At 37.9% G+C, this 16,655-nt stretch overlaps 1 protein-coding gene across 1 annotated transcript; it reads left to right on the top strand.

Annotated features, from left to right (window-relative positions):
* The first annotated feature begins 6,337 nt into the window (after positions 1 to 6,337).
* On the top strand, positions 6,338 to 13,569 carry LOC115918580 (coiled-coil domain-containing protein 97-like). Its single transcript, XM_030983795.1, has 3 exons — positions 6,338 to 6,476; positions 8,172 to 8,910; positions 9,771 to 13,569. The coding sequence occupies exons 1-3, from the start codon at positions 6,465 to 6,467 to the stop codon at positions 10,226 to 10,228; spliced, it is 1,209 nt and encodes a 402-aa protein (XP_030839655.1). The 5' UTR covers positions 6,338 to 6,464; the 3' UTR covers positions 10,229 to 13,569.
* The last annotated feature ends 3,086 nt before the right edge of the window (positions 13,570 to 16,655 follow it).

The following is a 16,655-nucleotide window of genomic DNA, read 5'->3' as shown; positions in this document are numbered from 1 at the left end:
TATCTATCAAAGATAACACGTGCTTCATCGTACTGGGATGCAATTTTCCTTATGCTCCTAACAAAAGCAGCAGCAAAGTCGGAGCAGTCAACCATTGATGGGGACTTCTTTATGGCCTGGACAACTGCCATGGCATCGATGATGCACAGTTTGTCTGTTTTCTTGTCTTCTCCTGATGTCTCTATGTTGGGTGAATCTTGCTGCTCATTGATCTGGTCTTCAGACTGACTATTCGGTTCAGTTCCATAGGTTTCTATGGCATGGATGAAAGAGCTTTTGTCTGATGGGATAAGGAGAAGGCCATCTGAGGTAAATAGCGACCTAGGAATGACAGAAAATTCATATTTTCCAATTGTGTCACCCAGTGAATGTATCATTCCAGGTCTGGACTGCTGAACAACGAGAAATCTTGCAAGAAGTTGGCGATCCTCTCTTAGCTTGACGAGCTTGGCTCCAATCTTACACTGTGTCTTCTTTCTGCAAGAGCTGAATGTCTTTAGTTTGGCCTTCCTCATTGGGTCCCAGATAGATTTCTTGGCCGATGACTCAACTATTCTGTCAGATACAAATTCTTGGAAAATGATCTTTCCCTTTACATCTCTTTCAAGAATGTCCTCCTTGAAAGCTTCAGGAACTTGCATGTTAGATACCATATTCATCAGCTTCATTGACCTGATTTCAAATGGATTGCCCTCGCAGTGTCGTATGATTGCTTTCTTGATTGTTGAGGAATTTCTGTGCATGCGAAGAGCCACAGAACCACTGAGCTGATAGTGCTCCTTCGTAGTTTGAGAGTCATGGGTGGTACAACAGTAAGCATCTTGGAAGTCTTGAATGAGGATGACCAATTCAGGGGCAATCAGGAAAAACCTACCCAGTGCTTCTTCATTTTGTGTTATTCCAGTGATGCCGCCAGCTACTTTCACTTCCCTGATCAGCTGTTCCAATGTTTGGTCAACAAATAGGTTCGTGAATGGGATGCCAGATTTAGTGACCATGAAGTCCCCTGCCTTTAGTGCATCCCAAGTAGTAGGATCAGATGTCTTCAGCGAATGCATTTGAAGAAGGTAGATTGGCACGAGCCTAGCATACTTGTATAAGTCATGTGCAAAGTAGTACTTGACCTGCTCTTCCATGGAAGCGAGATGCAGCTCCCAGTTCCCCTGTCTGCTAGCTCGAATCACATGCAGTAAACTCTCAACTTGCTTCATGTAGTTGAGTAAGAATGTTGCCATCTCGTCATTCTCTTGGATGATTGTGGTTTGATAATGCTCTTTAATCATCGAAGTTACCTCCTCAAAAACCTGTTTAATGTCACTATCTCTCTCGTGTAACTTCTTACGAAGCTCTTCGCATTTCTTAATCATGCTGTCCAAGTGCTCATGATGTACTGATGCTTCAAACAGGAGATCATAGCACGCCATGATGTTGGTCATGTGGAATTCAATACCACGTTTGAACCACTTTCCAGTGAATATTTGGCGGATCGTTGAAGGGGAAAAGAGGCCTGCTTCAATGCTAATAGATTCCAGGCCACTGTCCTCGAGATATTTTGCAATTGCATGCAGTGATGCGAAGCAGGCATGGAGTTCACCAATTCGAAGAATCCAGTTCTTGTTCCCTGTGGAAGATTGAAGTTTGGTTGCTCTCTCATACAAATCAAGATCAAGGGTGATGACTGTTTTCTTATGAGGACCAACCACAGCAGCTGATATCCCTTGAGCAAGACTTAAGATTGTAAAGAGAGATGAATAGTCAGTGGGAGGTCGGCGTAACAGAGGAGCAACAATCGCACTCTTTGTCAAGGATTGATTTCCTTTCTGCTGTGCCTGAACGAGTAAGGAATTGGTGGCTGCCCAGGTTGGCACTACTGTCTTCTTCAGTGCTTTGGCTGATGAGTGTACACCAGGTCCTTCAGAAGTTTTAGTGCTTCCTTCACTTTGTTCAATTCCATGGACTCTGGAATTCCCACCTGAATTGTCTAGACTAGAAGTTGTCATTGCCATAGGCTGTTCAATATCCGAAACAAGGTAATGTTCAAAAGTTGCACCTGAAGTAACCGACTCCAAAGATTGCTCGCCCTCAGGTTGTGTATCACTGTTCTGATCAGAATGGACGTGGAGGCTAGTCTCATCATCACTTGATTGTTCTGTAAGCGGTGATTGACTATCAAGAGGCTCAGTCAGTTGAGAAATATCAATGTGTAGAGATTCATTTGCAGCTACAGGGTGTGTTGCACTTGAAGTTGTATTTGACCTTGTAGAAAAGGATGCCATGAACCACGCCTTGTCATACATCTCATTTTCGCTGATGGCATGCTGAAAGGAGCCAAACTCAAATGAACTGGCAGTGATTGTTTTGACTTCAAGAGATGGTGGATGCTGTAGTTTGATGTCTACATCAATGGGTTTGACATCGTCTGGAATCCGGAGTGGTTCACTGACCGGGAGACCTGTGGTTGAGTCACTATCCCCACCCTGGTTCTGATTGATTACCAGAATGGTACCATGGAGAGTGTTCTGACCGTCGGCAGTGTTTTCAAGGAAGTCAATATTGTCCGCTGCGAAAAATAGAGACTTTCCTTTCTCAATGAAAGGTGGCAAACAAAACCCACCAGATGTCTCCATCCTTTCTGCAACTCCACTGGCAATCCGCTTTTCAATTTGCAGCACCTTATCATACGAGCATCCAATGTTCAAATGGGATAAAAGATCAACTAGATCTTTACTTCTTGTCTTCTTGTGTATTGTGAGTGCCAATCCTACTGATAACGGCGTTTCATGCCTCCTTCTGAATTCGGCATCTGATTCTGGTGAATATGCTGCTTGACGGTCAGTCTTGAAGTTAAGCAACATTTGCTGCGCCATAAGATTGACTGCTTTTCTTGATGATTGGCTACGTCTTCCCTTAATGCCTACGCATTTTGTGCCAAAGAGAACCCAACGAAGGAAACTGGTCAGTAGAGGAGGATGCTGAAATTCTGACATCGACTGGATACCTGTAAATTTCCATTTAGCAGATGAAGATGCAAGTGCCTTTCTTAGTATCGTAGCTGCTTCCTGAAGACATTCAACATCAGCTTCTTCTGTTTGTTGCTCATGAAGTTCAGAAACAGTTTTTCCAAGCAGCTTTTCACCTACGAGAAGTTCACTTTCATTGGCACGATGTGATTTTATGAAATTTACTCCTTCAATGTTTTCTGATATTATTGCTTTCAGGTGTTTTTTGTGGTGATAAGGTCCGGGGTCGATGTCATTGTCAGCAAGGAATGAAACGTACAACTCATTAACTTCATTCATCGTCACAGTAAACCCTTCATTCAAAGAACATTTCACAGCATTCAATATGTCAATATCAGCAATATGTTTGCCAATGTTTAATTTGGACCTCATCTCTGAGTTGGAGTAGCCCTGTACCTTTCGCTCATGATCCCTTAGACAATTTCTGTGATACATCAAGTCAAATGCAGAACAATCTGTAGGCTCATTAACATGAGCTAACGCCACACGTAATTTTTCATCTTTTGTGTTTGATTTGATGAACATTAATCTTCTCCCCATAGACTCTGTTTCTACTCTATGTAGTTCACCACTATGTGCATTTTTGCATTGAAACACACAATTTTTGGCATTCGGTGCAGAGCTTGATCTTCTTAGTCGCCCTGGTACATCTCCTTTGCTGCATGACGGTGAAACCGATCTTGAAGGCCGTCCTTTCTTTGGTTGGACTGCTGTCTTTGATGATGATGATGATGCATCAAGAACCCTTTTCTCTGCCCTTTTCAACTTCGCATTATTTACAATCTGTTTGTAGCATGCCCAATGAAAAACAGACTGAAAATATTGTTCATCTGTAAGACTTACTATCCTTTCCCAAACAGGAGAAATCGTAGTTTCCCCCAAAGAAGAGCGTTTTTTTGCAAAGTCTTTGAGTTTTTCTAGGGATGATTTGGATGGTGTCAAGTTCATTTGCGTTGATTCATCAGCTTGCAAACATACGATACACTTATTTGAACTTCGGCCGGAGGTCTCCATCTTGTCTGCTCGTTCAGTCCTGGAAAGAGACCGGATGACTGAATGAGCTTTAGATTTTCTTTCATTTCGAGCAAATTAATGAAGTCATAACAATGACAGCATAAAGGTGGAGTGTAAATCGTTTGTAATGTATTGTTGACGTTTATTCACAAAATCTTATTTCAGTAAGATTTCAATATATTTTTGATTCATTCATTAATGCATCACTCACTTTTGTATTGAAAAGATAAAAAAATAATGAATCATTTATGTTCTCTCTTGGCTAACCTGGAAATTGACACACATGTGACAGTTTTGTTTCCTCATATCCACTCTTTCATCATTTAAGATCTGAATCAGACCCTGAAGGGAGTGAAGGGGAAAAACAGCAAAGATTATGCATCAATTGTTTACAGATTCACTAATCTGTTACTAGTTTGTAGTGAATTAAGATGTCCATGTTGGCATAAAAATTTCCCCCTAGATTCCATTATGATAAACACTGTTATTGTAGGGATCACAAATACATCATTGATAAATTTGCTTCCCTTGGAGCCTATTCCGATCATTTTGGGTTAATTATAATAACTTTGATAAACTGTTCAACACCCAGCACTCATAGGAAATAACACAGATACAAATAGCTACTGTACAGTACGTATGTGCGAGATGGTAACATCATTGACTTTGAGCAAAGAGAATACTTCACATTACACATATTCAAATGTCTATTTAAACATTCTTATAAAACAACAGCAACTGACATCTGTTTATCAACAAAGGTAAATGTACATTGTAGGCAAATTTAATAGTTTAAAAGGCCTACCTCTCAAATCATGTGGTATGGTGACAGCTGCTCTGACAAAATCAGAATGCATAGAAGAACATTGTAGAGGTCTTGAGTCTTTACACAAGTAAATAGGTTTAGTGGGACAGTAAAACAATCCGTCAGTTGTGTGTAATCTGTATGGGACACAGACTTACATAGTGTATCTATACACATACATCCACGTGGGTGAGAGCACATGGGGAGCACATGTCATATCAAAGATGTATGCTGGCAATCTGCATAGACACGTGATACTGCATTCTGATGTGATGCGTGTCTCATCATGTCTTATCTCTGGAATAACAGGCCTGTATTTGCACACTGAAGTTTTAATACGTCCAGTCCAAGGCATTTATTTTTCTAGTTTTTCTTTAACACCACATTCAGTAACTGTTATATGTTATAATTAAGCCCCCCCCCCCCGGGTGGAAGAAGGGGGGGGGGGGGTGATGCGTTTAGGCATATATACGATGATCAAGATGACAGCCGGTATTCTAAGTACCAGGTCCTGCAAGCTTTAAATACAGATGATCTCTCAAAATGGATGATTCTAAGGTACTTTCAAATGAATTAATATAGCAAATGTTATTCCATGGCGGCCATTTTGAATTTCAAAATGGTGGCCAATTCGAATGGTCAGTTACTGGGAGCTTGTGTTTTGTTTGAAAACACACATACCATCAATATTATGATACTGTTACGGTACAAACCTTTCCAGGTGCTTATAACTTGAGACATGAGATAAAATAGGATTAGCAATGGCGGCCATTTTGAATTTCAAGATGGCGGCCAATCGAAATAAAGCAAAATTTTATAAAAATGTGTATTGATATATCAGACATCATAAGCATACATTTTATCCCACATTTGCACCTTCTCCAATGTCTATAATATGAAATAATGGTAAAAAATGCATTTTTTATGGTGGCCATTTTGAAATTCAAAATGGCCGCCTAAGACGTGGTCGAAAAAAATGGTACCAAAGTTTTTTGGATTCAGCACCCCCAAATTGACAAAGTTAGCCAAAAAAAATCAATTTTGGCACGATTATCTCACGGGATTTCATAGTAGCCTCTACTATATTGGTACGTCGAGTTGAAAAAACGGTCTGCGCAATGTTCAAATTTCCGGGCCCCCCCCCCCCCCCCCCCTATTGGAAAATCCTGGATCCGCGCCTGCCATATCACACCCAACTGCAAAGTATGATGCCCGATACAAACATAATTGAATTAAATCATCCATGATAATATAATCACAATGCAATGTCTAAAAAATTGCTTATTTTCGCTTGAGCCTGAGGTATCCCTTTCAAGATGCCCTTTTCCCTCCAGAAAGGGTCCTTATTTGTTGGTTTCCCCTCCCCCCTCCCCCCCCCCCCCTCCCCCTCCCCCCTCCCCCCCCCCTCCCCCTCCCCCCCTCCCCCCTCCCCCTCCCCTTCCCCTCCCCACCGCCGCCGCCGCCCCTGGTGGTATGGTACGTAGGCTTAGGCATATCCGTTCAAACGTAAAAGTACATCATCTTAGACATCATCCACCTTTTCAAGAGGTCTCATCGACAACGACTCGTTTCCGACGGCGAAGTAAATCTCTGCGCCCGTGTATCTGTGATCTAATGTCTTTTAAATGAGAGATGAGGTTAGTGGTATTAAAAATATAGGAAGAATGTCATAGTTTATGTCCATTTGAATGTGTTATTTGTATGCATTTTAAGTACTAACCTTTTGTGCTGTCCCACGTACTCATAATTGTGTCCACCTATTTGGGCATCGCTTACGCTTGTTTATGATGCACGAATTCGAATTCGGCGCTTGTTCAGAAACCTATCCAAATTTGACCCGTAACTCTGGCGTGGAGATACCCTACTGAAACATACCAAAATGAAGTAAATATTCATTAAATGTCCAAATAAAGATCATGAGTTAAAAGTCGTTATGTTTATTACCTGTTTCGTGTCAATTTTCTTGTTATTTTTGGAGTATTTTTCGGATAAACGTTGAATAGGTCTATTTACTTTTTCACAGGTTTCACAGCAAACTGCTGCACATTACAAGTAGACTATATACCGATGGTGGGTTACGGGCGGGCTCGCGCCTGTGTGAAGTTATTTACCATAATGTCTCCGATCCTCGTTATGAAATTGAGTCTAAAGTTATGAAATTGTGAATAATAAACTCTTTATGTTGTATAGCTCCCTCTTAAGGTCAAGATATTAATTAAGCTATAAAACAATGTTTCTTGACTAAAATAGACCGATTGGCTATTCCCTTCTGAAAAGTATGTATCACAACTACATATTCTGAAATTGTCATGGTTGCAGCTACCATTGTATGGCCGTAGGCGCTATTTGAAATTTTTATATACCATTTTTCTCGAAAGCAGAATTATTTTAGGGGCTAAATTTTCTAGTGCTTATATAGACCGAATTTTCCGTCTCTTTCGTTCGTTAGCCTCTTATTGGGGTAGGGTCGGCCGGCTCTCTCTTTAGAGACGGAAACCGTCTATACACATTCCCTTGATAACGCCACGGCCATTTCAGGTCGTAGCGTTTTGCCCCCAAAATCCCCCAAAATGTAATTTTACCTCGTGCATTTTATATTGTAAATTAGGCCTAGGCTATAATAAATCAGTTCCACTTACCAACTTGACTGAAATAATCAGTTTAATAGTCCCTTTTTAGGAAATTATGGGTCAAAATCGAAATCCATTTTGAAAATCTTTTTCAACATGGATTTCGATTTTGACCCATAAATTCCTAAAAAGGGACTATTAAACTGATTATTTCAGTCAAGTTGGTAAGTGGAACTGATTTATTATAGCCTAGGCCTAATTTACAATATAAAATGCACGAGGTAAAATGACATTTTGGGGGATTTTGGGGGCAAAATGCTACGACCTGAAATGGCCGTGGCGTTATCAAGGGAATGTGTATAGACGGTTTCCGTCTCTAAAGAGAGAGCCGGCCGACCCTACCCCAATAAGAGGCTAACGAACGAAAGAGACGGAAAATTCGGTCTAGTGCTTATAATACATCCAAATATATCAAAACTGTGAAGAATCACTATCCAGCCAATTTTCAATATTTCCCAAAACTTTGTATTACCTTTAACACTAAAGCCTCCATGTACAGACTGTACAGTGCAGACTTTCAATCCCTAGTACGAGTGTACTTTTGATTGATACGTAAATATTAGTACTCATCCACACCTATTTGTGCATAGGTACTGTTACTGCTCATGACTCATGGTATGTAATTACGATAAAGATCTTCATTTTAATTTATTGTATTACTTATGTTATAATAAATGTTTTGTGTCATTTTCTACATCAAAGGGAAACATACCGGTAAATGCAGTCTCCAGTATGGAAAGTAACCAAGTTCCAGAAAGTATGGAAGCAATAACAGCTCCTAAACCAGACACCTCAGACCACCCAAATGATGATGAACTGCTGAATGCCCAACTTCGAATGTTTGAGAACATTGCACTAAGCAATGCCCGCATCAAGAACCAGCAACGAGATGATGTGGAACTATCAACAAGGGAAAGAATCAAAATCCTCTCTGAACAGTTTCACCATTCTCCTGCAGTATTCATTGAAAATTTCCACCCATACCTATGTGAAGACGACCTCATTTGTTTCAACCCTGTCTCTGATGTGTATGAGGTATCGTTTTACCTCAAGGAAGCTAAGAGGAGACTCGGTGCTGGAAAAATGTCTGTGGTCGTGAAGAACCGACGTTATGAAGCGCTCAAGAAATTGGAGAAGGAGGGGAGTTATTTAAGTGATGACGAGATGAGAGCCAGAGATCCTCTCATGTACGAACAGCTTATTGGACAGTATCTGACGGATGAAGAGCGTTTGGAGACTAGGACTAAAATTGACCAGACAGACTTGAAGTTTTCAACGATCCTCATGTCATTCCTGCAGGATCAGGAAATAAAAAAGTTTTACAAGAGACAACAGGATCAAGAGGAAGGGGCAAAAGAAGAAGAAGAAGAAGAAGAAGAAGAAGAAGAAGAAGAGGACGAAGACAAGGACGAGAAGGAGGAGAAGAAGGCAGATGTTAAAGGTAAAGACCAGTATTGGAAATGCCCCAATTTCAAAAAATGAAATGGAAGCTCTCATTACCAATCATGTGAAAGAATATGTTTTGACTGATACAGGATGATAAAAAATTTGCCAGGAAACCGCCTACTAATTCATATATTTGGTAAATTTGTTTCTCTCATGGACTATGAGAGATATAGGATAGTCCCATATACATCTTTCTGTGTATAGTGCTTGTAACTTTACGAAGAATGGGCCAAATTTCTTATCATTTTGATGATTCCAGAACCTTGCAGATGCTAGATGCTAGATGATCAACCTTTTCTGATTGATTCCACAACGTTTCTTTCACAATGCAATCGCATGACCATAACTGGTCTTTACCTTTAAAGGAACAGGTGATGATTGATTTCTCAGTAATAAGAATAAAGAATAATTTATTGTCCAGTGTAATGTCTTTGTCTTCATCAAATCTGGTCAATAATTTTGACTGGAGTAAGCGTGGAGTTATATTAATTGTATATTTGTGTGGGAAAATAACAAGTGCATTAATCATATCACACCCATCATGATCAAGTTGAGATGGCAAACAAGATTTACATAGTATCACATTGCCTTTAAGAAGCATACTTCATATATCTTTCTTCACAGCTTTGCAGAATTTTGTGTCCCTAATAAATGCAATAAGTGATAGTAGTTGTTGTTGTTTTTTAATTTTGTTATTTGATTGTCATGATCATTTAAAGGTACTATGTCCCATTTGCAGGCCAAAAACATGACAAGGCTAAATTCCAACGGCATTTGAAAGACAATCTAATTTAGAGCTTTGTATACAGGATCTAAACATTCTCAAACACACTTTTATTTGGTTGTTGTTTTCAGGTCATTCCAAGGGCATGGATCATCCCCTACAAAACAATGTCGGGAGAGATGCCAATGATGAGGAAGAGGAGGAGGAGGAGGAAGATGAAATGATGGATGAAGATGTGGCACCCATGACTCGGCGCCAACCAACCCCTGCCACGGAAGCAGAGAAGCACCTCCTGCGAGAAGAGTTCCAAAACATAATGAGGGAGAGGTTCCTCAGTGGAGGCGATCAAGACTTTGACTACGGAGCGGTTGACAACAACACGGAGTACGACTCACTGGCGATTCGTGGATGGGATGAGGAAGAGAAGTACTTTGATGATGATGAGGGTGCAGCTGAAGTGGATGAGGTGTATAGAATAAAAGAACGAGGAAACAAAGAAGATGGCAGTGATGTGTTACCATCAAGAACAGACAATGAGGAATTGGACGATTATGAAAAGTGGACGCCAAATGAAAAGCCTATGGAATGATAGAGTGCCATTGCTGCCCAAACTCTTGTCTGTTTACTGAGTAAAATATGGGCACCAAATCTAAATTTTCATCATTGTCATATTTGCAACAGAGTCATCCAAGGAAATATTTACATGTTTTGTGTTTTTACAGCATCATCATGAAGACAGAGATTCATTGAGCGACATCTTCCTTGACATTATCCTTTTGCATATATGTCAAAACTCAATGAAACAGAAACAAATACAAAAATCATCTTCATAGCCAGCTTCTTCTATTTTCATTTATATAGTGGGGATATTTTCTCTTTACAAATATATTTATTTTTCATGTAAACAATACCCAATATGATCATAGAGCATGAGTCAATGATTATTTAGTTGTTTTTTTTCTTTATCTCTACACCAATTAGTGATGGATTCATTTGCTCCGGAGAGTCCGGAATTTCCATCAGTATTTAACTCACTCCACTAAAAGAGACATGCAATGTATATCTTATTTAAAAAGTTAAATAGTATCTCCCTAATGAACATACTTCCCTGAGGAATAAACCCTCCATTGTGTAAGTTTTGGTAAGTGGCAAAGTTTCTCAACTATCAGATTTTGATGGTGAAATGCATGGAGGATTTTAAACAAACCCTTTTTTCAAATAAAATATGTGTTCAGGAAGTAAGCAGATTTGCTCCAGTTTTAACCATCAAAGAGGCAACTGTGTCTGCCTGGTATTCACAGGATATCGAGGATAGCAAAGATTCTTAAACAGCTCAAATGCATTCATGTTCACCCTATTTTATATTGCACATGGACCAGGGATGGTGGTGCAGAAAGGACTGGATTGCCTATTTGATTCCTTTGTTTACAGAGAATCTGTGCTTAGCTCAGTGTGGTGTGATTTTAACACCTGGGCCCCGGTTTCATAAAACATGTTATCAATACAAATGCTAAATTTCTTATTTTCTATGATAAATTTACTCTCAGCCAAACAGATGCCACAATTTCAGTAGCTTATAACAGTTATTGTAACTTGTTAATATGGTATCAATTTTTTTATGAAACAGTGCCCCACATTGTATTCCTCATAGATCTTATATCATATGTTGAGAGCCAGAAGGATGTTGACTGTGTTGAATGATATTAGTCGACGCCCTCCTGACTCTCTCAGTGGATGAAATGGTACTCTGAGTGATTAATATGTAAAAGTGTGAAGACAAAACAATATTTTAAGTCGGAAGATCACTGGCTTGAACTCTCCTTTGGGCTTCCTGTTAAACTTTCCCCAGCTAAAGGGTATACCCTTATTTTGGTCCCATATTTGTACTTGTAGAATGATCTATTAGTATTAACAATGGCATATTTTTGTGAGATGACATATACTTTCATACACTCCAAAAGTCTGTGTCTTATAATACATACATGTAGTTAGTATTACCATTATTGGCTTCGGTTAATTAAACATTAAATGTATTTTGCCCCTTTATACTGATGCATATGACCTAAATATGTACCATGCTCCTTGACATACATTCAATTTAGATAATTAGAGAATTCCAACTTCCTAGAGATTGATGTAATATTAGGACTTGGCCAGCCTCTTGAGAAATTGTATGCATTCCAATCTGGGGATGGATGGGCATGGGAGGCATGTGTCCTCCCCCTCCCCCATCAAATCAAATAGCTCTAATAAAGGAAAAAGAAATTATGCCAGTGCCCCTATTTGCTTTTTCATCGATGGATATGATATTTGCTCAAGATGTAAAATCTATTACATTTCTTACAATAAATACTTGATAAAATGATGACAATGATATCTCTTTCTTCTATCTCATTTCAAATACAACTTACAGCAAATGCTATGGGCGAAGACAAAATAATCACACACTGAAACAAGACTTATATACAAAAATGTGATAGTAAATTTTATTTTCCCCCAAAATGAGACCTAGGCAATATTTTTAATAGTTAAATAGTTCATGTGCAAGACTAGGCAGTGTCATCCATGTATTAACATATGTAATATATGACCCTATTGAACATTTCTAGGTTAAAATTCACATCTAGTACTAAGCAACTATTACTATTCCAAATAAACAGCAAAGAAAGTTACAAACAAAACTGCCCTGGCAGCAACTTGTACAAACAAAAATGTTCATTATTCCTTGAGCAGTTATACTTTGTATTTTATAAGTTGACTGTACGTCAAGAACACCTGTTCCACAGAAACACTTGGATTTAAAAAATATTGTTCTTATTCTTCCTCTTCAGCATTCCAACCAATATTTAATGGTATTTTAAATGTAAACTTATGAAATGTACATTATAGTGAAATGAAACATGTAGCAAAAGTGCAGCCCTCCCTCTCTTGTCATAAGCATGTCAGATAAACAAGGTGCACATCACTTTCCAAATTACTGCACTATCAAGTCATATGTAATATTCTACATGTAAGACACACATTTGTTCATTGTTGTAAGGAATTCAACTCAAAAGTAGGAAACCACTATTCAATAACAGTTTTATTTTTATTTTGTGTACGGTATATATTCAAAAGCATATATGAAATGTCTTGGAACATATTACAGCCATAATGACTCAAAATAATATATCACACAGATTTGTTCTAACACTTCATTTTCTTTTAATCTCATATGGAGCTCAAAACAGTTTTAAAAAGAAAAGAAAAGAAACATCGCCTTATTATTGTAGAAAAATGGGACCGTCTACAAACCAACTTCCTACATCCAGTAGATTTCTTCTTAAAGCAGATTACACACATGGTACATGTAAAATCGAAGATATTTCATAATCCAAATTCCAGCACTGAATTGCACAAAATTCAAATACATGATAAATATAGCAATCATTCTCTTGACCGTCTCCATCAATTTGATCTGAACTTTCAAATGTAGCTTTAAAACTTGAAAGATAGCCCATACACAATGCAAACATAGGCTCATGAAACCCCAACAAATGCAATGATATCGTAGTGATAATGTGTTCAATTTATAATAACTCTTCAAGGTGCGTTATCTTTATAGCGCTTAATACATCTACGATGTCTCTAGGCGCTTTAGAGATATACTAGCAACCCTGTCATTGGATTTCAATACTTGCCCGCACACACTGTGTGCACAATCTCCAAAATCAATGATTAGGCCCTAGAAAGCTACACACAGGGTTATATATTTCACCTTATTTCATCTCTTCCTTTCCATTAAAAAAATATACCTTTTGAGATTGAGCCCAGTCACGATACCCTGAGACAGTCATGATGAGACAATCATAAAAACTTTAAACAGCCTAGAAAAAAATACAACTTTAACATCACTGTGTGTGTACATGAACGTCAAGATGCAATACCGTGGGGTGAAGAAAAAAAATTGCCAGAAAATATTCTACTCGCACTCAATGATCTTTGTGTTATACTAAACAGATACATGTATATGTGGAGGTTATTTAAATGCATCTCACTTTTGCCATCATAGGTAAATGTAGTTTTAAGTGGTTTAACGTCTCCCATGTGAACTGGTATAAATTTTGGCATTCCTTGTACTGCACTTCTGCATATTACATTTATAGTTTACTGTCGTATCCTGAGCAGGGATGCTCAAACTATGAGGTTAAACTTTGAGGCCAGTCTGAGTCTGAGAGCTTTTTGGGTATGTGGTGTTGAAAGCTATGGTTAAAAACAAACATGTGGTACTTCCGATAGAACTTAAAGTCACTAGTTTAATGTTATACATGTTCACGTATCTACAGGCATACAAATGTTGTGGTACTATTGACTATTCCCCTTTCTTCTAAAAGTTTCTTATAATACTGATTCTTTACAAAAGTAATGCACATGCACCTATTAAGTCATACATGAAGACAAAATCCACAAACTTTCGTTTGTTTTTATAGCAATTCAAGGATTAAACAACACAGTACAAATTTAATACAACACAATCTATAGATCTATGGATATGATCACGAGTACATGTTTATGATTAATTTAGAGTTACAAAAAGAGGATTGATATATATGGCAACAAGTGTATATTCTAGTCACTAGAAAAATATTTCTCTTTAGATTGTCAAATGCAAATGACTCGTGTAATGTAAGGGAGGATGGGTCCAATGACTGGCAGAAATATGTCTTTTTTTAATTGCAGTTTACTTTTTCTTTTCTCACCAAGACTTACATTAAACATGACTGAAATCAGTGTTGGGCATCATACCGAGTACCAATAACATACAAAATATATTGCCATGTTTGAGCTTATTATGCAGCCTGTCTCCTTCCCTTTTCCCAGCTGTAAGGCTATACCGGTAGCCCTTCAAGAACACTTTACCTTGCATGGTACTACTCATTTTGAGGGGGGGGGGAGGAATCTCTCAAAATAATGTTTTTCCCTGAAATTCTCTCGATCTGCAATTCACCAAATGCAAGATTATATTGTTTATATATCTATCAAGAGATGAAACCGTTGTTGGCTTCTTATCAGTTTTATGAAGGGTATCCAATAAAATGATACTCTCACACATCATCTTTCACAATAATCTACTTCAATAAAAATATGCACCATTACTTTCACACAGATTAGATAGAAATACTGATTCCACTAAATAAATAAATTACAATAACTTGACCCAAAACCCTTGTAATAATAGATTGATGGGCTTAATTTGGCATGGATGGTGCAAATTGGTGCAAATGAACACATAAATGCAGGTCATTTTAAATATAACATTCCATATTTGTTGTTGTTCTTGTTCTCCTGTTACAACTAGATATTTTTATTTTAGGCAACCATCTTGTAAATATAGACTGGGCACTTGAATTAAAATATTTATAAAAAGATATATATATGAGTACCGTATATGTTATTTACTTTCTGTGCTTGAATAAATGTATAAACCCCTTCATGTACCGGAGGTGTGTCACCATGGCAATAAGAACTGGATAAATCAATGTCCTTGTCTATTTCACACAGGAAAAGGAAACGAAGGTGTGATAGAGCGAGACAAAGGAAGGATGTGTTCACAGTCTGAAGCATAGTAGCCAGGACTATTAAAGGAAGGGAGAATGTGTTCACACTGTCCAGAACAATTAGCTACACATGCAGGAAGGAAACTACAAATGTTAAGATTGGGTAGTATTAGCAACGTAGTGGATTAGTTTCCACATGTACCCTGATAATACAACAGACGACCGGTACATTAATAAAACTAATAGCCCTGATAGAATTCTAAATTTCAAGGTGCATAATTTACTAATTCAAGACCTGGGCCACGGACAAATCTGTTAGACTTTCAAGCAGCATTCCATTAGCCTGACAATGCTTGATCTTTGAGTTTTCTACATAATTTTGAAAAGTGAACTCAATAAGGCGACAGTGAGAAAGCACCCATGATGCAGCACACAGATCTACAAACCTGTGAATGAAATAGTGTGAAAAATCAATGACCAGTACTGAGTCTATAGTTGTGTATATCTTTACACCAAATATTAGACAACCTTGCATGAATATACACTGTGTCTTTGCTATGCAGCTGTATCAAGCTACATCTTGTTTATTTGTTGGGGTTTTTTCCCCCAAGAGATTTAAATCTCATTTGTTCATCAGCATACCTATGATTAACATGTACCTTGTATCTAGTTTGACCTTGTTTTGCATTGAACTAGTATTTTCAAGCATTATAAGCACCAAATAAATGACCAAATGAGCAGTGAATAAACCAAATAAAATAAAATTAATGGTGTACCGGTATAGAAACAGAATAATAATGATGTACATGGAGGTCTTACATTATTCACAAGGCAACATACTCTACAATTTAAATTTGTTGTGCAAGCAAGTTGTAAAAGGATTTCTTTCAAACGTTTCGTTTTTTTCTCCGGATAAATACATTTTTGTCTTCTTTAATCAACCTTGTAGCCAAAAATATTTTTTTTCAAAAGGTGTGAAAGCTTGAATATCCTAAGTTTGTACGATGGTGTATATATATGTGCACACTATAGATGTAATGATGTTCACTGTGCACACAATATTTTGTTGCTTCTCTTGATCTCTTTTGTGCTTTTACAATATTTGCCCCACTGTTAATGTGAAAATGAAAGAAAAAACATATTTCCAAAATGTTATAGTGCCTGCATACTGGAATACATCTACAGATGGGTATTTGTTTGTATGTAAGGCTTCCTGGCAGTATTTGATGGCAAAGCTCAGAATAATTTTTTAAAGACTAAATGACTAAAAGAAACAAATGTGAATTCATTTTCGACCTTTCGGTTGGTATCTCATCTGTCTGTAACATCAGATCTGACAAGATATTACAATTCCCGTCTATTTCTTTCATTTCCTACTAATGTGTTTGCATCATTTGTTATGGATACAGTTAAATACTGCATACACTAAAAGCAAGGTATAAAAGTTCAATGTTTTATATAGCGATATGAGCAAACTTA

Source organism: Strongylocentrotus purpuratus, unplaced genomic scaffold, assembly GCF_000002235.5.
Source record: "Strongylocentrotus purpuratus isolate Spur 01 unplaced genomic scaffold, Spur_5.0 spur5_contig_831, whole genome shotgun sequence".
Classification (NCBI taxonomy): domain Eukaryota; kingdom Metazoa; phylum Echinodermata; class Echinoidea; order Camarodonta; family Strongylocentrotidae; genus Strongylocentrotus; species Strongylocentrotus purpuratus.
Note: the sequence above shows the minus strand (reverse complement) of the source record. Positions and strands in the feature narration are given on the sequence as shown.

Coding starts and splice junctions, on each gene's coding strand:
- LOC115918580 (XM_030983795.1), top strand. Junction 8,911..9,770: donor GAAGAAGGCAGATGTTAAAG/GTAAAGACCAGT, acceptor TGTTGTTTTCAG/GTCATTCCAAGGGCATGGAT.